The sequence below is a fragment of the Xiphias gladius genome, chromosome 2 (genome assembly GCF_016859285.1).
Source record: "Xiphias gladius isolate SHS-SW01 ecotype Sanya breed wild chromosome 2, ASM1685928v1, whole genome shotgun sequence".
In the NCBI taxonomy this organism is placed as follows: Eukaryota; Metazoa; Chordata; class Actinopteri; order Istiophoriformes; family Xiphiidae; genus Xiphias; species Xiphias gladius.
In genome coordinates, this window is record NC_053401.1 from 9,454,670 (window position 1) to 9,478,247 (window position 23,578).

The 23,578-nt window shown below is 40.0% G+C and overlaps 1 protein-coding gene across 7 annotated transcripts in view; it reads left to right on the forward strand.

The window, feature by feature from the left end:
* The window catches only part of plxna4 (plexin A4), a 245,678-nt gene extending 223,391 nt beyond the window's left edge, over window positions 1-22,287 (forward strand). For 6 of the 7 annotated variants that reach the window (XM_040144316.1, XM_040144344.1, XM_040144335.1 and 3 more), the window contains 6 exons: window positions 147-246; window positions 2,574-2,764; window positions 7,839-8,008; window positions 12,746-12,958; window positions 17,148-17,298; window positions 18,447-22,287. In XM_040144316.1, coding sequence (XP_040000250.1) covers window positions 147-246; window positions 2,574-2,764; window positions 7,839-8,008; window positions 12,746-12,958; window positions 17,148-17,298; window positions 18,447-18,542 — 921 coding nt within the window. In that variant the 3' untranslated portion in view covers window positions 18,543-22,287. Of the gene's footprint in view, window positions 1-146; window positions 247-2,573; window positions 2,765-7,838; window positions 8,009-10,216; window positions 10,383-12,745; window positions 12,959-17,147; window positions 17,299-18,446 lie in introns of those variants that run through there. The other variant, XM_040144371.1, reaches the window with a different exon arrangement.
* The last annotated feature ends 1,291 nt before the right edge of the window (window positions 22,288-23,578 follow it).

Below are 23,578 nucleotides of genomic sequence, written 5' to 3' on the forward strand. Positions count from 1 at the left end.
TGAAAAAAAGGAAGGGGTCTTAAAACTTTCCCAATACACTGTATGTATGTATGTGTGTGTGTGTGTATGTATGTATATATATATATATATATATATATTAACTGGTTTTAATCTTGGGGTCTGTGTATTGTGTGACTGTTTTTCAGGTTCCTGATAATGCAGTAATGGCTTTGGTTCCCAAGCAAGTTACAGCCTATAATTCAGTAAACAACTCCACTGTGTCTCGAACTTCTGCAAGTAAATATGGTAAGTCTACTTGTTTCTGTACGTATTCAAGTTTCTGCTGTATCTGAGAGACCAAGCACGAGACCAGGCAAACTGGTAGAAACTACATGTTTATTTTTCAAAGTACTCACAACATAGTCAAATACTATTATTATTTCATATTTATATCAGACACAGAAGGTTTAGGTAAATTAAAGGCATTTAAGTTGTATTTGCCCCACCATTGCTGTGGCCTCAATGCCAGGTCATCCAAACCTGACCAAAAATCATCTTTATAAGCAAAAATAAACTTAAAAATCTATTGAAGAATAATTTTAGTCAACCAAATCGTAGACAAAGCCAAAAAAAATGTAAATTATATTTTTATACAATATAATTTTAATACAGAAAGTAGGGGAAAAATAGATTTAGAAAGACAAGACACAATTTAGAGTAGTTGAAAGAATTTCTAAACCATAACAAGAGACCAAATAGACTCTTTCTTTTGTTGTTCTGGCCTCTTGAGACTCCAAAGTGTGTCCCCTCATCCTTCAATGTGCCAGTGTTTTTTCCGCCTGTCCGTCTGCTCCAGGTCTCCTTGAACCAGAGAAACCATCAAGTTAGTTGGTGATCAAAGGGCCAGCCTCACTGCCCACAAACACTTCAGACACATCAAATGTGGTGCCACATTATTAGCATCGCCTCATCTCCATACGGTCTCGCCTCGCCTCTCTGGCTCCAAATGAGACCAGATAGGACAAGGTGAGTGGCGCAATAGGAGAGAGAAGGATGCCAGGAATATCTCCCTTAACAATTTTTTTAAGGGATGACTTCAAACACAAGTGTGATCCACTTCAGAACTGCTGTGGTACTTGGGTGACTTTGAACTCTCCCTGAGTACAATGGCCAAATAGTGAAGAAAGAGACAAGGCTGAATTTAATATAGCTGCTGATGAGGGGCAGGGGGAGTGAAGCAGGAGAAAAAGTTGTGGAAAAAGTACAAAGATTAAGAAAAACACTGTGTAACATGTTGATTCGGAGAATGAAAGGAGACACCCTTTGTGTTTGATATTTGATGTTATGTTTCCATCAAAAACCACAAGGAGCAAAAAAAAAACAAAACACCAGAAAAATAACACCTCTTGTTTGTGGAGTTGGATCAGAATAGAATCCAACCCGAAATCTCTCTCCTGTGTATCCCTGACTCTGTTTCACCCTCGGCTTCCTAACTTCTTGGAATAAATAATTAATTCCAAATGAATGTACTGCTCACTTTCCCTTTATAAAAAGACCCACCTCACTTCCTCTTGAACCTCAAGAACAGCACAATTAGTGTCACACTTGTCTGTGAAAAAATAAAATGAATGCCACATTGACAGCCCTATAGAGAATACTTGACACAGGAAAGCTACAGTTAAGTATTGGCTACTGAAGTGCCCTATAGGAGAGACAAGCATTTTCAGTTGATCATACTGTAATCAAATTTGAGCAGTCGATACACTAACCCACACTCTCTCACAATCACACACACACACACACACACACACACACACACATTCTCTGTAGTTTATGTCTCCAGCTGTCTCTCTTTCTCCCCAACTCTCTCCTCTGTACACTCCTCCTGCTTTTCTCCCTGAACAGATTGATTTCTGTCACGGTGAAAAACACTTTTTTTTCTCACTCCTCTCTCCAAACCACGCCCACTGATCAATTTTTTTCACACTATATAAACATTCATTGAGCCATGTGTTTGTAAATGTCATCGCCACTCTGGCCATTGGGTGGGCCATACATATTTCATCTAATATGACACCTGTTCGATTTTGTGTCAGCCAGCGAAGCCATGTCTTTTCCCTCGGAGAAGAAGCCATGAAAAATTAAACCTACACACTTTTTAAAAGTTTCATATCCAATCTCCCAGACCTGTAACTTGGAAGCCACAGGCCAAAAAAAAGTATTCAGGTGCTGACATGCAGGTTTATGGCTTTCCTTGCCTGTTTGGTGTAGCGACAGACTTGTCTTTTCAGATTTTTTTGTTTGTTTACCTCAAAGTCTGCTGTGATTAAGTTTTAGATGTGTCTTATTTATTCGAAGTGTCTCCTCTGATTACTTTCTCTTCCTGATGCAGGCAGGATAAACCCAACAAAATTCCATGATTTATTTTCAGCATACAGTTTACAGATCTTTATAGGTGTAGAGCACATTAGTGTTAACGAGATAAATTCATGTGATATATCACAGCAAGAAGTTAAAGCACATACCAATGGAAGTTTACCTGATGTGAGAAGAAAACTACAGTTACACTGATCGACATTGTGGTTTATGGTTATATCAGCGCTACATGATCTAATGCATGTTGTTCTTCACAGAGAACATGATCAAGTACACTGGAAGCCCTGACAGCCTGCGTTCCCGCACTCCTATGATCACTCCTGACCTGGAGAGCGGGGTCAAGGTCTGGCACCTGGTGAAGAATCATGAGCACGGAGACCAGAAGGAGGGCGACCGTGGCAGCAAGATGGTCTCTGAGATCTATCTGACACGACTTCTGGCTACCAAGGTGAGCCATCTGTCAAAGACAATCTTGCATGTGATTTTGTTTATTCATTGGTAGCGGGTCATTTTATCTGGTCATGTTGTAATTCATTTCTCATTTTAAATTCATTCTATATAGCTCTGTCTCATCAGTTGCTTTTTTACCCAGCCTATGTGGGAAATCACTTTTCTTGAAGCAGTTCACCAGGTGAAAGGCTAAAAGGTCACTGTAATCTTCACCCTGTGTTACCATGACTCGGAATACTCTCACTTTATTTAAATATTCATGTTTACTTTGGATGAATCATCTGAGTGGAAAAGATTATTCAAATGTATTCTTCTATCCCCTTAGGTGAGAAAGAGAAAATAGATATTTGTTTGTTTTCTCTTTTCATTACTGTTGCATTGATGCAGTAGCATATCAAAAAGGCTACAGACGAAAAGACCCATGAAGCTAGTGAAGGTGTTTCTGTAATGAAAAAAATGATCAGGCAAAAATGGAAATGGTTATAAAATGAGTCTCTTTGAATGTTCTTTGCAACAATGGCCCCCACGAAGAAAAAAAAAACTGTTAATTTGGTTCGGAGGGAAATGTGACTTTGATCCAACAGCTGAATGCAAATTACCAATCCACTCCTAAAGCACTTTCTCCTTTTTCATCAAGACATCCATTTTATCAGTCACAGACAGAGACGTTTAGGCAAGGTAAAAAGAAAAAGGGAGGCTACGATCTGAGAATGTTCAGGTGGTAACTTTTTGATTCAGTAACATTTCAGTTTGTTATTTGATCCAGTTTCTGCCTTTGTTTAGCAGTTTACGCAGGAACATTAGCTCAGTTCTGTGTATGTAATGTAAGAACAAAGTGGCCTGAGTGAATCTTTCTCACTCACACACACACACACACACACACACACACACACACACACACACACACACACACGCATAAACACACACACAGACACACACACAAACAAACATACACAGTAAACAGGCATAGAAAGAAGCAGTTGAATGTCTTGTGTGGATTAGCAGACCACATGAAACTCATATGCCACATGCTCACAAACAAAACTAATCAGTGACATGTTTGTAAAGTCCAGGTTATCTTAGAAATAGTACACCCAGATAACATGCAAAATAGTCTAGATTTTTTGTTTGTTCCACTTCCCCATCCTTCCTCTTCATCAAAGCAATCTTTATGTAAGCCTAACTTTTGCCGAACAGCTGACACAGCACTATGACTAATGTTAAAACAACAAAAAACTCTAACATAACTGGATAAGAGTCAGAGAGTCAGTAGACACAGTAGTGTCAGTTATGCACCAATAGCTATGTATAAAGTTTGCCAACCAAAAGCTAATGGTCATACCAGACTAAGTAAGACGGTAGCATAAAAACCCCCTGAATGTATAAAAAGAAGGAAAGTGCAGTTTATCCCCTATGACTTCAGCTTTTTTTTCTCTCAAGAAAAAATCACCAGACCACACATGTAAGTACTTAAATGTACTGTTGTGGAACACAGATATCACAGTCTAAATGGACAATTTAAAAACAGTTGAACACTTACCTCTCTTCGTACTTGGGAGAACTAACTGACTGTTCAGATGTGTGGGTAGATGAGCAAAATCAGGTGATTAATTAAGTGACAATAGAGCAAGAGAGGTATGACAGTATGAAGTATAGTATGACAGCATACGTGCGAAACAGGACATGACAAGAAACATATGAAAGAAACTAATAAACAGAAAAACAAACTGGAGCCTGTAGAATAAGAGGTGGGAGGGGAGAATGGCACTAGCATCACCACGAGACAAACTCCATACCTCTCTACACACATGCACACGTCACCTCTCGGCCTCCGTGAGCCGCTCTATTTCCCTGCATTATCCCATTCCAGAGTGCAGGAAGGTGGTTTCTGACAGTAGACAGCACGTCATCTTTCCAGATGGATTGTTTTTGTGAAATAACCAGTTTATCTTGGCCGGCCATCTCTCTTGGTGAGAAATGACTGGGCAGACAGGCAGTGTAATTGACTGCGTTTGGCTTTCACCATGCCAATAAATACCTCTCGCTGGCAACGCGGCTGACGTCTCTCATATTAGCTCCATCAGTGTCACTCCAACTGAGTGTGGGTACAGGGCGTGTTCACGTGTGTGGAGAGTGAAGGGGCACAGGGAAAGATTGCATTTTCTCTCATCACTTTTCACCATCTCTCCCTGGACGCATCTTCTCCTTGGTCTCTCTATTTCTGTTTCAGTGCTATCACCAACGTTCTGATTGTTTACTTTCTTGTCATTTCAATGTGGAGGCAGACAGCATCAAAACGTCTACATGACACATTATGTTTAGATTACGATCTAATGACAGGGGGGGTGTTGGCAGTGTTGGCAGTTTTCAGCTCCAGCAGGGAACAAGAAAACCTTGTGATGATGGCAGCGTTGATGCTGAAGCTCCCCTTGAGATAGAGGATGACATAAAATGTCACAGCCTCAGCACTTGTAGAGACACACAGGTTTTAGTATCTACACACACATTTATGCATACACACACAAAATGTCAGGTCTCCCCTCGCCAGCTAACGCAGAGTGTCACTTGGAGAGCACATGGGCTTGATATAGAGATATGTGATTCCATCTTCATAGAAAAATGAGAAGTAGTCAGGAATGTGGGCCACATTAGAATTATAGCAGTGATTGTCGGACTAACAGGAATCTCACCTCCCACTCTCCGCTACCTCTCTTGAGTCCCTGATGTGGTCACCTGCTCCAACCCAAATTGGATTTTTATTTGCCAGTTCCTGTCCACACCTCATCGGCCACACTTAATGGCAATCTTTTCCTGATAGAAAACCTCTGTCGTTTCATTTCCATCCTTCGCTCTCGCCTTTTCCCGTGCATCCCATCAGCTCATTCTTTACAAGAGGATTAGATTCTCTCACTCTCTATCTCTCTTCTCTCTTCTCCTCCTCCCTTAAAGTCACCAACATTAAATCAAATTAGGGTCAATGGTGCAGTGTGGGAGCTAATCCTGCAGCACAAAGAGGCTTAGGAGATGCGCCTCCTGTTCCCAGATATTATTAAAAGTCAGCTGTGAAATAACAATTTCCCCCATCAAAGCTGCAAGCGGATTTAGGGGCCGGGTCCATGAGATAGGAGTCACACACATAAACATTGCAGCTAGGGGACAAAGTGACATATCCTCACAAGTTTATGCCAATCTTTCTGTCAACATTAGGCACTGGTATGTTGCTAAATGTATCAGACTTTGACAATCTCATTCACTGGTTCTATGTGCCCTGTTCAGTAGAGACAGTCGCATAACATGCTGAAATTGTAGACTAGCAAAGACTTTTAGCTCTGTGCACTTTCATATTCCATATACAGTTAGATACACAAGTATTCGGACAGTGACATAATTTTCATAATTTTACCTCTCTACACCACCACAATGGATTTGAAACAAAACCATCAAGATGTGATTGAGGTCTACACAGACTTTCAGCTTTAATTCAAGGGGGTTTGACAAAAATATTGCATTAATCGTTCAAGAATTAAAGCCATTTTTATACTCAGTCCCTCCATTTTCAGAGGCTCAAAAGTAATTGGACAGACCAACATAATTATAAATATAAGGATTATTTTTAATACTTGGATGAAAGTCCTTTGCAGTCAATGGCTGCCTGAATTCTTGAACCCATGGACATCACCAAATCCTGAGTTTCCTCCCTTGAGATGCTTTGCCAGGCCTTTACTGCAGCTACCTTCAGTTGTTTCTTGGCAGTGGGTCTTTCTGCTCTGTTTTTTCTTCAGCAAGTGAAAAGTATGCTCAATTGCTTTGAGGTCAGTTGTCAGTATGTTTTGGTTGATTATACTTTTGCACTGTGAAGCACCATCCTATCAGTTTTGCAGCATTTGCCTGAATCTGATCATACATTAAAACTGTCTCCACCATGTTTGACAGATGATGTTATTGCTTTGGATCACATTCCTTTCCTTCTCCATACTCTTCTCTTCCCATCGTTCTGGTACAAGTTAATCTTGCTTTCATCTGCCCAAAGAATTTTGTTCCAGAACTGGGCAGGCTTTTTTAGAGGGTTTCTGGTAAAGTCTAATCTGGCCTCTCTGTTCTTGAGTGTTACCAGTGTTTTGCACCTTTTAGTAAACCCTCTGTATTTACATTAATGAAGGCATCTCTTGATTGTAGACTTTTGACAATGATACGCCTGCCTCCTCGAGAGTGATCTTAACCAGGCTAGATGTTGTGAAGGGTTTTTTGTTTTACCGAGGAAAGAATTCTGCGATCATCCGCTTTAGTGGTCTTCTGTGGTCTTCCAGGCCGTTTGGTGTTGCTGAGCTGTCCAAGGCATTCCTTCTTTTTAAGAATGTACCAAAGTGTTGATTTGGCCTCTCTAAAGTTCCTGCCATCTGTCTGATAGGTTTCTTTTGTTTTTTCAGCCTAATGATTGCCTCCTTCATTTGCATCAACACCTCTTTGGACATCATACTGAGAGTTCCCATGAAAACCTACCAAATGCAAATTCAACACTTTGAATCAACTCCAGACCTTATATCTGCTTAATTTGGCATGAAATAATGAGGGAACAGGCCACACCTGGCCACAAAACTGATTTACAATCAATTGTCCAATTACTTTTTAGCCTCTGAAAGTGAGGGACTATGTATCTAATTTGCTGTAATTCCTAAACGGTTATTGCAATATTTTTGATAAACCCCTTAAATTAAAGCTGAAAGTCAATCAAGTCAATCAAATCTTGATGGCTTCATTTCAAATCCATTGTGGTGGTGTACAGGGACAAAATTTAAAAAAATTGTATCATTGATCAAATACTTATGTACCTAACTGGAAGTCACTATTAATGGTTTCGTGATTGTTTCTTTCGTTACATCCTGTGTAGCAGTAGAAACTAAAATGAAAAGAGGAATGTCTATCTAGAAGTTTAAGACACAATGATGTTTATTGTACTTAGTGTGGGCTGTATCAACTAGTGATTATCATGTGTAAGATAACTTAATGAACAAAAATCCTGGTTTAGGACTATAAATAATGTGTTTCCCATTTTGCCTCTCCCTGTTCCATAGGGTACATTACAGAAGTTTGTGGATGACCTGTTTGAGACCATCTTCAGCACAGCCCATCGAGGCAGTGCCCTGCCACTTGCCATCAAATACATGTTTGACTTCCTGGACGAGCAGGCAGACAAACACAACATCCATGACCCACATGTTCGACACACATGGAAGAGCAACTGGTGAGTTGAGTGGTTTAAGTATATGTCTGCACATACCTGCAAACTAAATGTGCATACACACTAAGATGTAGTGGGCTCTGGTCATGAACGCTTAAGAAACTGGTGAGCCAGATCTTATATTTATTTCATTATTTGTACAACAGTATGATGCCTTTGGTTCCATTCATGGTCTTGTTTCTGCACTGTTTTTGAATGCCCAGCAGACACAATCACTACATTTTGGCACATTTCACATGGCATTGCCCTGGTATTGCCCAGTGTCAGTGCCAAGCTTCACCACACGCCTCTTCCCTTCCTAATATCCATTAACCACAGGGGCATGTAATCTTCATTACAGCCAACCACAAGGGGCTAATCCAATTGGCTGCCAAGACTCTCCATCTATTATCACTGATGACTGGGCCAAAAAACGCCTATCACTCGGGAAATCTCCATAGTGACAAATGTACGCTCTCAGGTGCAGGAAGTACACCTTTAAATTAATATCCGCTGATTAATTTAGACCGTACTGACCTCTGTGAGCCCACCTGAAGAGGTTGGTAGGGGTTAAAAAACCAACAGTGCACCAGAATGTGGTGAGGAGAGATATGAAAAGGTGAAGAAAGGGAAGTGAACTCAGTGGGAGTTAAACGCACACTAATATCTCATTAGCCTCCTGGCCTCTGCCAAGATCCCAGCAAGCATCACTCAGCCCAAGGCCCAGGAGAACTATGGAGGTGGGAGGATAAAATTGATGTGCATCAAGGGACAAATAGAGAGGAGGAATGGGTATGGGGCTAAAGAAGGGAAAAAATATTATTTGCTTTACGCTATGGTCCTAATTTTGGTCCTTTCCTGCGTCTGCATTCTTGGGCCATTTGCAGTGTGTGTTAAGTGTTTTCTGAGCACAACGGGCTCTTACATTAGACTTTTAATGGAATGGGCTCTCACTAGAGGGCTGTGAATGAATTGCAATTTACCATAACACACCATCACAAAAAGCCACTTAGATTGCCCACAACAGTTTGTGCTGATGCCACCACAGATATCTTTTCTGTGTGGGATGTGCATATGCCTGTGTCTTTTTGCGTCTCACTGTGTGTGCCTACCTATAACCTTTAATCGTCTCAAAAGACTGCAATTTTGGCTGCAACAAAAGCCTTCATTTTGTCTCATGGTAGAAAATAATAATGCCAGTACCCCTCCCATGCTGGGTCCCTGTCCCATTAAACCTACCAGGCCCATCATCATCATACACACCATTAACTTCAACCCATCACACCAGCCAGAGCCCCTACACCCTACTTCTACCCCACCTCCCCTTCAGGGTTTCCCCAGCATGTGAGCTCCAGTATACATCACCTGATGTAGCCTTTATGTTAGATTATCCCTTGGTCTATAGTGCCTAAGGGCCTATCTTGTCTCATGTTTGCTTTGACATATCATTGTCATATAATATTATGACATTTGTAGATAGGACCTATGAACCAACAATTTGTTTTTCAAATTACTATTAGAAGCTTTAAGAAGAAAAAGTTTGATTTGCATAACCCAAACTGAAATTAGACTGGGAACATTTTTTTTCTGTAATATCTGATTACAGTGTGGAAATGTATTGTTGGAAATAGTTGTTTTGGCATGACTCTTAGTTGCCATCAGAGCTGTACAGTACATTTCAGATTTCCATTGATTCTGAACATGTACACAGTCTAAGACCTGGAAGACACCTAAATATGGCATCCAGAACTTATTCTAGCCCAGGAATTTAACTGTGACCTCTTACAATCCAAGGTCATTCTTCACATCAGTCTTGGGATCGCAGCAGCACCAACACAATACCTGCCTATGCGCCTGTTTCATTAATCTACCTGTGTGTATATCAAGGTTTTTGAAGCAAACTCTACATTTCGATTGTGCTAATATAAAATTGGTGAAACTATTGTTTCTGCATTGTGTGGCAGGGTTGTAATTTGTATTCGTATGCGTGTACAGTAAGTGTGTGCATGCATGAGTCACAGGCTCCTAGCACATCTCCAGATGGTATCTTTGGATTAGCGGCAGTGTGTCAGCATCTCCTCTCATCCTCATTCTTCTGTATTTGGTTTGTGTGTGTGTGTGTGTGTGTGTGTGTCTGCGTTTTCACTACATGTTCATCATGTCGGGATGCAACAGACAGAATTTTAATTATTGCGCAAAACTGACAGGCATACTCCTCTTTTCTGCATGCAGATAACCACCTATTTGCTGTCATACCGCAGTTCCATCCCACACAGACTGACAGATCTCACAGATCACTAAGACTTATAGAGTTGAGCAGATTTTCTGGAATCATTAAACTCTTACATTGTGTAATTTACAAAACGTTTTCCATTTGTTCTAAGCCCTTTGTCCAGACATATAGCTTATGTAGTAAAGGAGTGCAACTTGCCATTCATATGTAAGGTTTGCCTTTTTTCCTGCTGAGGTCCAGTCAGAACAATGCCCAGTCAGGTCACCTTTGTAAAGCTGTTGAATCAAACTTTAGGTCGCTGGATGAAAAACATCCGGCTTGGTCAGTTCCCTGTCTGTGCTGTAATGCCACAGATGGGATGGCCTGAATCACAATATCTGTGACCCTTTGCCTGCCAAAAGCAAGCAACTTCATCAGGCCCTTCTGAAGAAATGGGACCACATCCCACAACTGCAGATTCAGACGTTGACTGGCTCTGTGTGGCTGCCAGAAGTGTCAAAACAACGCAAACTGCAAGAGGCAGTTAGACATGCTACTGACGGACCGCGGGTAGACCTAGTTTGGATGTACATTTGTGTAACTTTTGTTGTTTTCATTTGCTGTATAGTACCTGTCAAAAATATTTAGAACTGGGCCCAGTAAAAAGAGTTTTAGGGCAGTGTGGTTGGTAATCTTTTCTAGTGCAAGAGACGAGCATTAGCAGAGTTGATTTTAAACGAGCTACTACTCTGTAGTATTGCATTATAACTCACTCCTTTGAAATGGACAGTCTACTCTGAGTCATGAAATGTACCAATCACTATTGAGAAAAGTAAATAAAGCCACTGTACAAACTGTTACTTGTATTAACAAATGCTTCCTATAAGATTGGGCAAACAAGGTCATTTTTACTACTGTATATCACACTCTTTTCTTTTAACAGTTTGAATTGACTGCACTTTGTAGTCCTAAATCGATGGAGAGAGGAATAGTTTTAATACAAAGGCTCTTTTTGACTCCGCCGGCGTAACTCCTCTCGGATAAGAGATGCCCTTGATCTTGGCAGCAGATATTTAACCTAATCCCTGACCAAAAGGACCGATCATGGCCATCCTTCAGAATCCTAAAACTACACAGCATGAGTTAACTGCAGAAGAAAATTAGTTTTTTGCCTATTTTCAACACAATAGATAATATGTAGATGTTATTATGGTGGACATTTTGAACACAAAATTATGCAGGGAACCTTGTCATTTTAGTGTCTCCTGCCACATTAAAACAGCACACACATACCTCAAAGCACAGGGCAGCTGGGGCAGATTGTCAACAATCAAGGCAGCACAGCAGTGGTGTTAATATCCCTTTGATCCCTGCACCTAATCCGACTAGATTCTTTGCTTAGATTAATTTTTAAGTCATAATGCAGAGTTTTTCCTTCCTCTGAATCCAAATCCTCTTTTGTAAGATTATATATCTGAATGGCTTTGTGGGTGGTTTTGCTAGGATAAATGTTTAGTGGGATGGCCGGGGAGCACTGGTGCTATTTAAATGATTGCATTTCAGTTTTTATTATTTTCTTCCCCTCATCCTTTGATATTGTGCTGCACAGAGAAACTCGTATGCAGGCTAGACTGGAGTCTTTTCCATGAATGATTTTTACCCTGTCAGCTAAAACCACACAGCCAAGAGAAAAGTAGATATAGAGATCCAGGTAACACTCAGCTCTTTCTTAATACCACCTGAGCCCTTTCATTGCAACACAGATAAAGCCGGCACTATATCTATTATTTTTGGTAGAAACAAGCCCAGCAAATAAACAGACTTGTATATTTTTATTATTCTTGACAGGCACAAAATAGGACCTACTTGCACAAACAAGGCAATATGAACTGTGTTACTGTGCGGCCCTCAGTGAGGACCCCTGAACACTGATGGAAAAAAATGAGAGCCAGCCACCACCTGGTTTCAAAGATAAAGGCTTTATTGAATTAAGCACACACCAATAACAGCAGGGTCTGTGTACTAACTTTGCAAAGTGAATGCAACCTCGTCCCCCTTCTGGCGCAAAATGTTCAGGTCTTTTGCCTGGACGGCTGTAGCAAATATAAAAATGGCATTTAGGGACTTAATCTCAGAGCAGTTCAACTGCACAGGCTGTTGCTTTACTATAAACTCTTTGTGTCTCTCTTTGCATTGCTATTGGAGCATTCTGTCACTGAGATGGAAATGAACAATCAATGCAAAAGTCATTTTAATGAGGAGGCCCAACACAGCAGAATACATTAATATGCAGGCGTAGGTAATTTTGTCTCTGAGTTTTTTTTTAATGGATGACATTTTGTGTACAGGTTGCAGTAGAGGATCAGTTATGGTAAAATGTATTAAAATATCCCACAAAATTAGGATGTCTTATTTTAGGAATATGAAATATTTGGCTGCAGCACACCACCATCCCATAATTTAACCTTATAGAAAAAGTACAATTACAAAACTTGTATAATCACTAAAAGTTTGACATTACTTTGTTCTCTTTTTCCACCCTTCTGCAGCCTACCTCTGCGATTCTGGGTGAATGTGATCAAGAACCCCCAGTTTGTGTTTGACATCCATAAGAGCAGCATCACAGATGCCTGCCTGTCTGTGGTGGCCCAGACCTTCATGGACTCCTGCTCCACCTCAGAACATCGCCTTGGGAAGGACTCACCCTCCAACAAGCTTCTTTATGCCAAGGACATCCCCAGCTACAAGAGCTGGGTGGAGAGGTAAGCTGTTGATGAAAGTACATGTGTATACACACCAAACACTGGATGGATGAAGAGAGCAAATGTGTGCACAGGGTTGGCTCTTATTTGAGTGAAAACATCAGAAACCTGCATTAGCCATGTTTCATTCCAACACACACACACACACACACACACACAATATGACTGTAGCACTGTGATGTATGGGCCATGAAACACAATCCAAATTACAACACAGTGGGAATGAATGGGAGTGCCAAGGGCATACGATCTACAGTATAGAGGAGTAAGTGTGTGTGGAGGAAAAAAAGAGAGAGAGAAAGCATTTTTGAGAGTAGCAGGCAGCACAAGCCAGTAATTTGTTAAAATGAGTGTTTTATTAAATTTATTTGTCAGCAGGGGAGGCGAAGAAGTCCTGAATAAAAGATGGGGTACGGTGAAGTGGTTCAGACTATTTCTGTGTCTGTAGCTTTGTCGCAAGGTGAGCCTCAGGATGAGAGTATATGTACAATGCGTAAGGCTCAGAACCGTACTCATTAGTCCTGTGTGTGTCTGTATGTGGTCTCCCCAAAACACAAATGTGAGGGCCCTCTGCTGATTCATATATTTGGATACTGTAAGCAGAAAAAGGATCTGTGTGGACAGAATACAGCAGCTCCTACTGTAGACGGCAGCATAAGCAGATAAGCACATAGTTCAAGTAGAGATTTGTGTGTGCACACTTCTTAATCACAATCAGATCAAACATTCATACTTTAGGATTTTCAGGAAATGCTTTGTTTTAATTGCTATAAATAAAGAGCATTCCACTGTCCTCTAGTGTATTTAAATCACTCCTTCATTGAAGTTTGATGGACCGATAGTGTTACTTAGTTGGAAAAGCCTCAGTAATATAGTAATAACTGAGTAGGTTGGATCTAATGCTGCTTCACGCTGCTATCCAACCAGGGAGAGGACTTAAAAGACAGAATGCAGCAGCTGTGACACAAGTGTGGAAAGGGAACACTGTAGAGGTACAGAAGAGATGTCTTCCTTTTCTCTCTTCTTAATACTACAGTTTAATTATAAAGATAGGAAATCTGTCTCAGGAAGTAAACCACTGCTACTAACTAGCGCTAATTTGTAAGAACAGAACAGATGTAGAGTTTTACTATGCTGCAGTCAGTCTACAAAGAAAACCTCTTAAAATGCTGATAAATGACATAAGTCAACAAAAGCACAAATATGCATATCCAGCTGTTTGTTGTTGTTTTATTTTGGCACTTGGAGGCAGTCCAGTTTGTTAAGGCCGTGATATCCTATAGAGCTTTTTACTTGCTACAGTATGTTGATGTTATTAATTTGGGACTGTGAAGTGAAGCGAGCAAGTGAGATACTGACACTTGCCTTGAATTTGATTTAGGAGTTGATGGTCTCCAGACAATAACAAATCCATGATAGCTGACATGACAATATTTGTTTAGGAGAGTGTTTGCATATGGATCAATACATTCACATGTAATTTCACCTTAAAAAAAAAAAAAAAAAAAGCTCATGATACAGCTCTGCAACTATTCAATGAAGATGTAAGATTTTCCATAGGCTGCTTGTATTCAAAGAATATTATTTGGCAGTAGCTTTTTTTAAATTTGTCAGTTGTCAAATATAGGGTGTTATTAGGGTGACATTATTATTCCCTAAAAACACTGCAGAATTATACATATGTACTACATTTTAAAATAATAGTATCTTATATGATCCTTAAAGCAGTCTTTCCATAGTTTGTGTTGTGTAATGTACTAATTTTTTGCCATAGACCAACACACTTTGTCTATACCGCCATACATATGCATGCACAAGTAAGTAAGAAAAAGGCTTGAAGGCTGGAAAGTCACTGAGTTGCAGTTACACATGTAAAGCACAAGTGAAATGATAATTTTTGTAATTTTGCCTCTGTACACCACCACAATGGATTTGAAAGTTAGCTGTCAAGATGAGATTGAAGTGTAAACCTTTTATGTTTAATTCGAGGGGTTTAACAAAAATATCACATTAACCGTTTAGGAATTACAGCCATTTATATACATAGTCCCTTATTTTCAGAAGCTCAAAAGTAACTGGAAAAACCATTATAAATATAAGGTTTATTTTTAATACTTGGATGAAAATCCTTTGCATTCAATGACTGCCTGAAGTCTGGGACCCATGGACATCACCAAATGCTGAGTTTCCTCTCTTGAGATGCTTTGCCAGGCCTTTGCTGCAGCCACCTTTAGTAGCTGCTTATTTGTGGGTCTTTTTGCCCACAGTTTTGTCTTCAGTAAGTGAAAAGCATGCTCAGTTCCTTTGAGGTCAGGTGACTGACTTGGCCATTGAAGAATATTCCATTTTTTTGCCTTGAGAAGCTATTGGGTTGCCTTCATTATCCATCTGTACTGTGAAGCACCGTCCTTTCAGTTTTGCAGCATTTGGCTGAGTCTGAGCAGATAGTATAGTCCTTTACAGTTCAGAATTCATCCTGCTACTTCTATCAGCAGTCACATTATCAACAAACACCAGTGACCCAGTTTCATTGGCAGCCATACATGCCCATGCCATAACACTGCCTCCACCATGTTTGACAGATGATGTTCAATTGCTTTGGATCATGAGCCGTTCCTTTCATGCTCCATATTCTTCTCTTCCCATCGTTCTGGTACAAGTTAATCTTGCTTTCATCTGTCTGAAGAATTTTGTTCCAGAACTGGGCAGGCTTTTTTAGAGGGTTTCAGGTAAAGTCTAATCTGGCTTTTCTGTTCTTGAGTGTTACCAGTGTTTTGCACCTTTTAGTAAACCCTCTGTGTTTACATTCATGAAGGCATCTCTTGATTGTAGACTTTGACAATGATACACCTGCCTCCTCGAGAGTGATCTTGACCTCGCTAGAGGTTGTGAATGGGTTTTTCTTCAACAAGGAAAGAATTCTGTGATCATCCACTTTAGTGGTCTTCCTGAGCTTCCAAGTGTATTCCGTCTTTTTAAGGATGTACCAAAGTCTTGATTTGGCCTCTCCTAAAGTTCCTGCCATCTGTCAGATAGGTTTGTTTTGTTTTTTCAGCCTAACGATGCTCTGCTTCATTTGCATCAACACCTCTTTGGACATCATACTGAGAGTTCCCATGAACAGCTACCAAATGCAAATACAACGCTTGGAATCATCTCCAGACCTTATATCTACTTAATTTGTTATGAAATAACAAAGGAACTGGCCACACCTGTCCAAAAAAACCGGATTGTCAATCAATTGCCCAATTACTTTTGAGCCTCTGAAAATAGGGACTATGTATAAAAATGTCTGTAATTTCTAAACGGTTAATGCAATATTTGTTAAACCCTTTGAATTAAAGCTGAAAGTCTACACTTCAATCACATCTTGGTAGCTTTTTTTCCAAATCAATCCAGATTCAGATGTCTAAAGTACACAGCTTAAAATGCTCAAAAATAAACAATTGCACACAGTTTAGCAAGTCTTAGGCTAACTAAATAATGAAAATAACCTCACACCACTTATTCAAAGCATAGGATTCTAATTTTGTTTATAAAAACTTTTATCCTAAGACAAGCTAACCTGGTCTCTACAGCAACAATCACCTGCTAGGAGCTCCTTACAACTGCCCTTCACCACTAAGCAGGTGTTGATGTGTGTGTGACCTCTGTGCAAAAGCTATGAGCAACACCCACCTGCCTTTTCCTTTGCTCAGTTTGCTCTGAAGACTTGTTTCCTGGCAAATATCGTCTCTCTCTCACCCGGAATTATCCAGCCAAACACGAGGCCTGTCCTCCAGCGGCTGCAGCTTTAATTAACATAGTTTATAGGGGAAACACAGCTGCTACCGACAGTGACTGATTGCCTTTACCTCAATGCAGTGTGTGTTCTGTTGTGCTGTTCAAAGCTGAAATCTAAGGCCTGTCAGAGTCTAGTATGACTCCATTTCAGTTATGTTACCATGCAACACACTTGTTGCCTCTGCTCTACATGTATTAGTTAAATATCTTCAAAGAACTGCTGTAAACCACTATAATGAGTAATGAGCTCCAAGGAAAAAAGAAGCACTATCTACAATAAAACACAGCACTGGGTGTATTCTGTTTCCCAAATCATTTAACCCTTTTTCTAACGATGTTCTCTGCAGTAAACATATTCCTAACAAATGCATATGCTTTGTTTTATTCCCCCCCAATCTCTTGATAGGTACTACTCAGACATTAGTAAGATGCCAGCGATCAGCGACCAGGACATGAATGCCTACTTGGCAGAACAGTCACGGATGCACATGAATGAGTTCAACACCATGAGCTCTCTCAGTGAGATTTACTCTTATGTGGGCAAATACACTGAAGAGGTATGTAATACTGTGACTCAGTTACTCAGTTACTACACTTCTTAGATTAAGTACATTTTAGACTCATTGATGTGATTGATTTTTGGTAAGAAGAGTTAAAAAGCACACAATCCAGTGAAAATTGGTTTTATATAATCTGCATTTATATCAATCCAGAAAATAAATTGGTTGTGTTTCTGGCTGTATTATTTATAGTGGCATTTAGCCTTTGGTTTCATGGATAGAGACATGATGCTGGACAGTATTTATGATATGGTATGCTATAAATGATTAGTTTTTCTCCTGAAAAATGTACAGAGGAAGTTGCAGTTTCTTCTGTCCTGAGTACTGTCTCATATCATCCCCTCAGGCAGCGCGCAGGCCTAACATGCTCCACCGGTCAGAGGGTTAGCCTGTATAATGCCTGAGAGGCAAAGCCCAGGGCAAAAAAGCCACAATATACTAGCTGCTGCTGGTAAATGTTATTACTGAAGTTACCTAGAGGATTGTATCAAAATCTTCCTCCCATTCCCAATGGAAATTACACTCACGAAATACCCACTTGGTGTAAGCTTGAAATACATCAGCTAGAATGAATTCCAACATCCATCTAGACTGAAAAAAAAGCATAAAATGTTAAGCATTTTCCAAACAATTGTTACCTCACCAGTAACTTGACTGATGCTTTATTTCCTGTATGGTTCAGCTCTACAAATATGTGATAGTGTCATGCATTTACCTTTGTTGTGGAGAATCTAGAGAAGGGGATAATTTTGCAGGAGTGGTTTGAAAAGAGTATGGGCGCTTCGATCCTTTTGGTTTTTGTTTTTTTTTGCTGCGACTTGGTGTTGCCATTGGAATCCAATGTCACCACTGTCAAGCTGACTAAATCTGCCATCCTTCACAAGGAGGAGGCTACAATCTTTTCATAGCCAACTTTCAAGCTTACATGGATCGAGTGTTTGATGTTACAAACATAGCTTTTCATTAATATTCCTTTTATTCCTACTACAGTAAATATTTTCCACTGTAATCTTTTAATAAGTAAGCACCTTGTTCCCTTGGATTTGTAATCATGTTAGACCAGATTTGAAAGTATTGACTGCAGTTGTGTTATTCGGAGTATTTCCAGTAATGTGTCTGTGTTTACTGCACTGTCCTGCTGGCAGATTGTGTGTTCACTGGAGCAGGATGATGCAGCCAGGAAACAGAGGCTGGCCTTCAAGCTGGAGCAGGTGGTGGCCTTCATGAGTCTGGAGAGCTGAGGACCGCACTTCCCAGGGCGCACTGGGAAGAGACCCCGTCAGAAACCGAGCCGTGCCTGAGTGAAGACCCGTCCCCATCTTTTTCATCATGTGACTTCCTCCATCCGCCTTTCAAAGATGAATTCTTCCTTGACCTTTTTTCTGCTTCCTCTTCCCCAAGAAATATTTTGTTTTCCTCATCCACTCTGCTGCATAGACTAGTTTACCTGAATATGGCTGAGGTTGGTGTCTCCCACAGTGCAATGCGGGGGACCCCTCAGCTTCAGCATAGGGAGAGCTTCAAGGGGTGATTGCTTGAAGGCTGGCCATATTGGCGTACTTCAGTCCCCCTGCTGGAAGAAAAGAGGGGAAAAAACATTTTTATGTTGCCTTCAAGAATTTACACTGATAGGTAATTCTTTAAAAACCACAATGTTGGGTGTCGATTTTGTTGAGAACTTTTTTCAAAATAGGATAGTTAAAATAAAACCATCTCTAGAGTCCAGTTTATTGTAGTTCTATATTCTATATACGGAAGCAAGAGGAAACATCAAAAATGATGACTGCAAGCCAAATGAAGACCTCTGAAGAAAATTAATGCAAGGATGGTTTGCCAAGTTTACACTGTACCTACAAGCAAAGCATACATATCTGTGAAATTTGGGGTGAGGCCAGGCAAACCTAGAATGTTCTTGTGTTCTTTAAATGTAGCTGGAGTTGTATTTACGAATAAGACTGATGGGGGTAGGGAAGGATTAGTGCTTCTCTGAACTTCCTTTATTGAGACGTGACTGACACTAAAACTTACAAACCAGATCATTTCCAACCTGTACCCCTTTGCAACATTCGCACATTTTTCCCTGTCCAGCGTATATTTACTTAAAAGAAAATGCTGATGATTTCTGCTTCCATCTGGCTTATGTGGCTACTGCAAATTAACCTATTAGAAAAAACACTGGAGGCCCTGACCCAAGTTGGATCCTCTGTAAGAAGCACACAACCAACTCTGGAAGATAGTGTTTTGACTGCTGATCCAAACACCAGGAGCAGTCTTTGGCTCTTGCCACTGCGATGGTCTATCAAAGCACACACACATGCACACATACACACAAACAATCAGCAGCTGCCCAAGATCCCGACTGCCCAGATATCTAAGCCAACCCTGGTGGAGGTAAAGGGAAGAGCTGACTGAAATGTACTGGGTAAGAAACTGCTTCATCATTAAAAACAAGAAGAATGATTCAATAGTGTAGTCAGAGACGGCTGACTGCTACCTATGGGGCTCTGTTGAGAGAGTAGCACTTCTTTCCCAGGATGTTCTTATTTAAAGACTTTTGTGTGGAGAAATCAAACAAGATGGATTTCGTCGGTCAGCCAAAAACCAAAGGAGCTTGAAATTTTCAAAATGGTCAAAAATGTATTTGTAAAGTGCCACTGAGGAACTGACAAAAAAAGGACTATGTAAAAGACGACAACTTCTAGGACAAAAAAAATATTGTTACTGGAACATAAAGAAACCTATGTGATTTCTCTGACCTCAGTGTGTCGAGGTGAGAGGCTCTGTGGGCGAGGTGATCTGATCCGCCTTTCTCTTTCCATCGTCCCGGGTCTCTCTGGCTCTCGGCACACCGTTTAACCCTTGTGTCCAGCTCCTGACTTACCAGTTTTCTTTTCTGTTTTGCACAAGCGTTGGAGATGGTAGCTAGTTGCATACGGCAAAACCCCAACTCTTGAGTGTGTAACTGTTGAGGCGCTCTTGTCTGTATTAGTGTAGTTGTCCTCAGTGGCGGCAGGGGGCGGCCTTCTCCAAGCCTCAAAAAAAGAAAAAATCTGATTAAGCAGAGCAGGAACAGAATAAGAAGTGAGCATCACGGCAGGATAAATAGAAAATGATAGACATTAAAAGTTGGTAAGACTTGTTGGATGTGAACCTGCACTGTGGGAGAGCGATTGAAAGAGAAATGATGGAGGCGCCCTCCGTACCTTTTGACCTCTGCCCTTTCTTTTGCCTTGACAACGTGCCCCATGTGGTGATGTGAATGTGTGAAGACCGCCCTAGGTCCACCTTGGGTCCTTTATTGGCTTTTTAAGCGCATGTAAAACGTAAACAATTTAAGAAACTTATTTAAAAAAAATGAAAAATAAGAAAATTAAGCCTTGCAATGATGATGTGGATGTGTTCTTTTATCTTTCTTTTGCTTGGAAGAATCGAGATGGAAAAAGTGGATTGTTCATGTTATAAAAACTATAACTTTCGTTTAAGGTGGAACCTTTATCCAGTTCAACCCCTACTGCAGGACCTCATGCCCATGGTTTTTGTGAAGTGTTAGATGCTTAATAAAAAATATTATATACCCTTGCATGTTGACCTTTTTGGATGGTATGAAATGGAACTGCCTTGCTCAAAGATATTTAAATACTTCTACTACTACATTTACAAGCCAAATGTTCATTTTAAGATTATAGATCTCACAGAACAACATAAAACCTATTTGTAATTTTTAAAGTGTGACTATCTTTCTTGTCCCTTTAAATCTGCCTTCCATTACATTCCCATCTTTTTTTTGTTGCAGTCGCCTCTGTGGTTTTACTTCTGATAGACAGAAGATGCAAGTTGAGTCGTGCTCTGTCTTTGCTGCTATTACATATTGTTTTTCGAGTTGTCTACTGCATTGGATTAATTCATCATTGATAATTGCTTAATTTTTCTCTCCATCAAATCGTTAAACCCAGAATACAAACATTTTGAGTGACACAGTCCTGTTTTCAAATAACAAAAGATGGACACGTGGGTTCGAAAAAGGTCCATTTCACAAAAAGCAACAAAAGAAAGACTGCATCGCTTTGCAAACATGTCACAAAATACAAATGTAACTATTCTTTTCAATTTAAAAAAAAAAAAAAAAAAACCTGGAAGAAACTATGTATACAAGTGATTTATCAGACAGATAAATGCAACTAGAGGCACATCAGGCTTGATAGTAGACTTATGTTAAAGACTGAGTTTGGCAAGTGACTGTTTTTTAGCACCTTGTGTCAAATGTATGTGAGTTATCCAATTCAGTGTCCATTAATTACCGTCTGCAGCTATACAGTATGATGAATGTCTGTTGTTTCAACTTGGAGGGGTACATTCACTAGGTGTTTGCTGGACATGTTGTGTAGTAAACATATTAAATATATTACTATCTGTTATTGGGAAATGAGGGGAATAAGGACTAATTTAATGACTGGATGATTAATTAATGCAAGACTGGCATTAATATTGTAAGGAAAACGTACTACTGAAACATCTTTAGACAATTTCAAAGAACCTCTTTCATTCATGGAGCCAATTTTTATGGTATATAGGCCCAAAGTTTCCCCTCACAGCTGTGTGTTAATAAATAACACAAGGTGAGAGTCCTGGCCTGTCATTGTGAATCTGCCCCCCAGTATACATCCTGTCTTTCATTTCTCCCTGCCCCATCCCTTCCCCTGCCACAAAGGTTGTCTGCTAGTAGCTACCTTTTGTGGCCAAGAGCACAGATAAAGTTTCCACCTTCAAACGTTTGTAGGAACGAAAAATGTCCTCCTAGCTCAGTGTTATAGCAGGTGTTACAGAAACATGCTAGAAAAGACTTTTACTAGACCATATTTGAAAGATAAAGAGTATCTTATTGAGAGAAAAACGAAATCTGGGGGATATAAGGCGAGCTTCTCTAACTTTGTTATAATTAATTGTATACCTGTGTATGTAAATATAATGCATTCCTATTTTGCAGTCAAGAACAAAATACTATTTGTAATATAGAATAAACTTTATTATGAAACCAAGCATTTCATGATTGTTTTTGCTGTTTGTGTCAGTTTGCAGACAGTAGGCTAATTGACAACAGCTACATTTGAATTATACTGTCAATAAAAGTTAAAACTGAAAAAAAAAGATCAAGTCAGATTTAGACTTCGACATGCTCCTTTCGCCACTGGAAAACACACAGCCTCCGGCAAGATGCACACATGGTGATTAAGTATTTAAAGATACAGCCAACCTCTAACCTTGTCACTGTGGGTGAAACTATGCAAACAGTTTGCAAGTCACCAAAATCCAATGAGAAACTTAAAAAAAATATTTTCCGCCCTAACAGGTGCAACAAAACCAACACAGGAGACCTGAAGATGTGATAGACACTTTGAACTCAGGCACAGTCTGAAAACACCTGTGTGGGTGTACCAGGCATTACAAGGGCTTTAAATTAAATGGAGTGGCCATATTTTCTGCCTTCTTGCCTTATGCTACCTACACACCATTTATAAACGGTGTTATATAAAACTTGAAGCAATAACCAGTGACAAATAAAACTGCATAATAGCTCTGAATTCTTGTAATGCGCTTGCACATACAGACTACGCTGCATCTCACCAAATGGTTCTAATTTTCCTTTCCATCCTAGTGACAGGTGCTACATCAGCCGGACTGGGTATTCAGGGACATTGAGGCCATTTCAGGTCTCCCACTGTTTCGTGCCAGACAGAGCAACAAAGAACAGATGCAGAAAGATGCATTTAAAAGAAAAGGCAATTCCATTGTACTCCATTGAGATTTGTAATTATTCTTTGTGCTATCAACTAAATGCACGTCAGGATACAGAAGAACAAATACTGTACTGTATATAGTAGCAGGACAAGGACCTCTCCTATGAAGAGAAAACCTCTCCGTGAATTTTAGAAAAATGTAAAATGGCCCAAATCATTTTAGACTTTAAGTATCCAATTAATTCAAAGCCTATGGCCTGATTTTCCACAGTACCATTGGGGACAATAAAGAAAACAAGGTTTGGAATAAATCTTTGCACAGGGGAAGTCATTCTCTGAGTGCACACACTGAATAGTCAAAATCTGAATACGAGTAGCTCCAAGAGTAAATCTCTAAATAATATGTAAATTAGTATCTGACAATTATTCTGTTAGTGATGGTAACCATTTCAGTCAAACCCACTGTCATCGTAGTGGTCAATTTTGGCTTACAAAGCAGCTTCCCTACCCAACGTCAAAGCCGTCTCATATTGGGTAAAAAC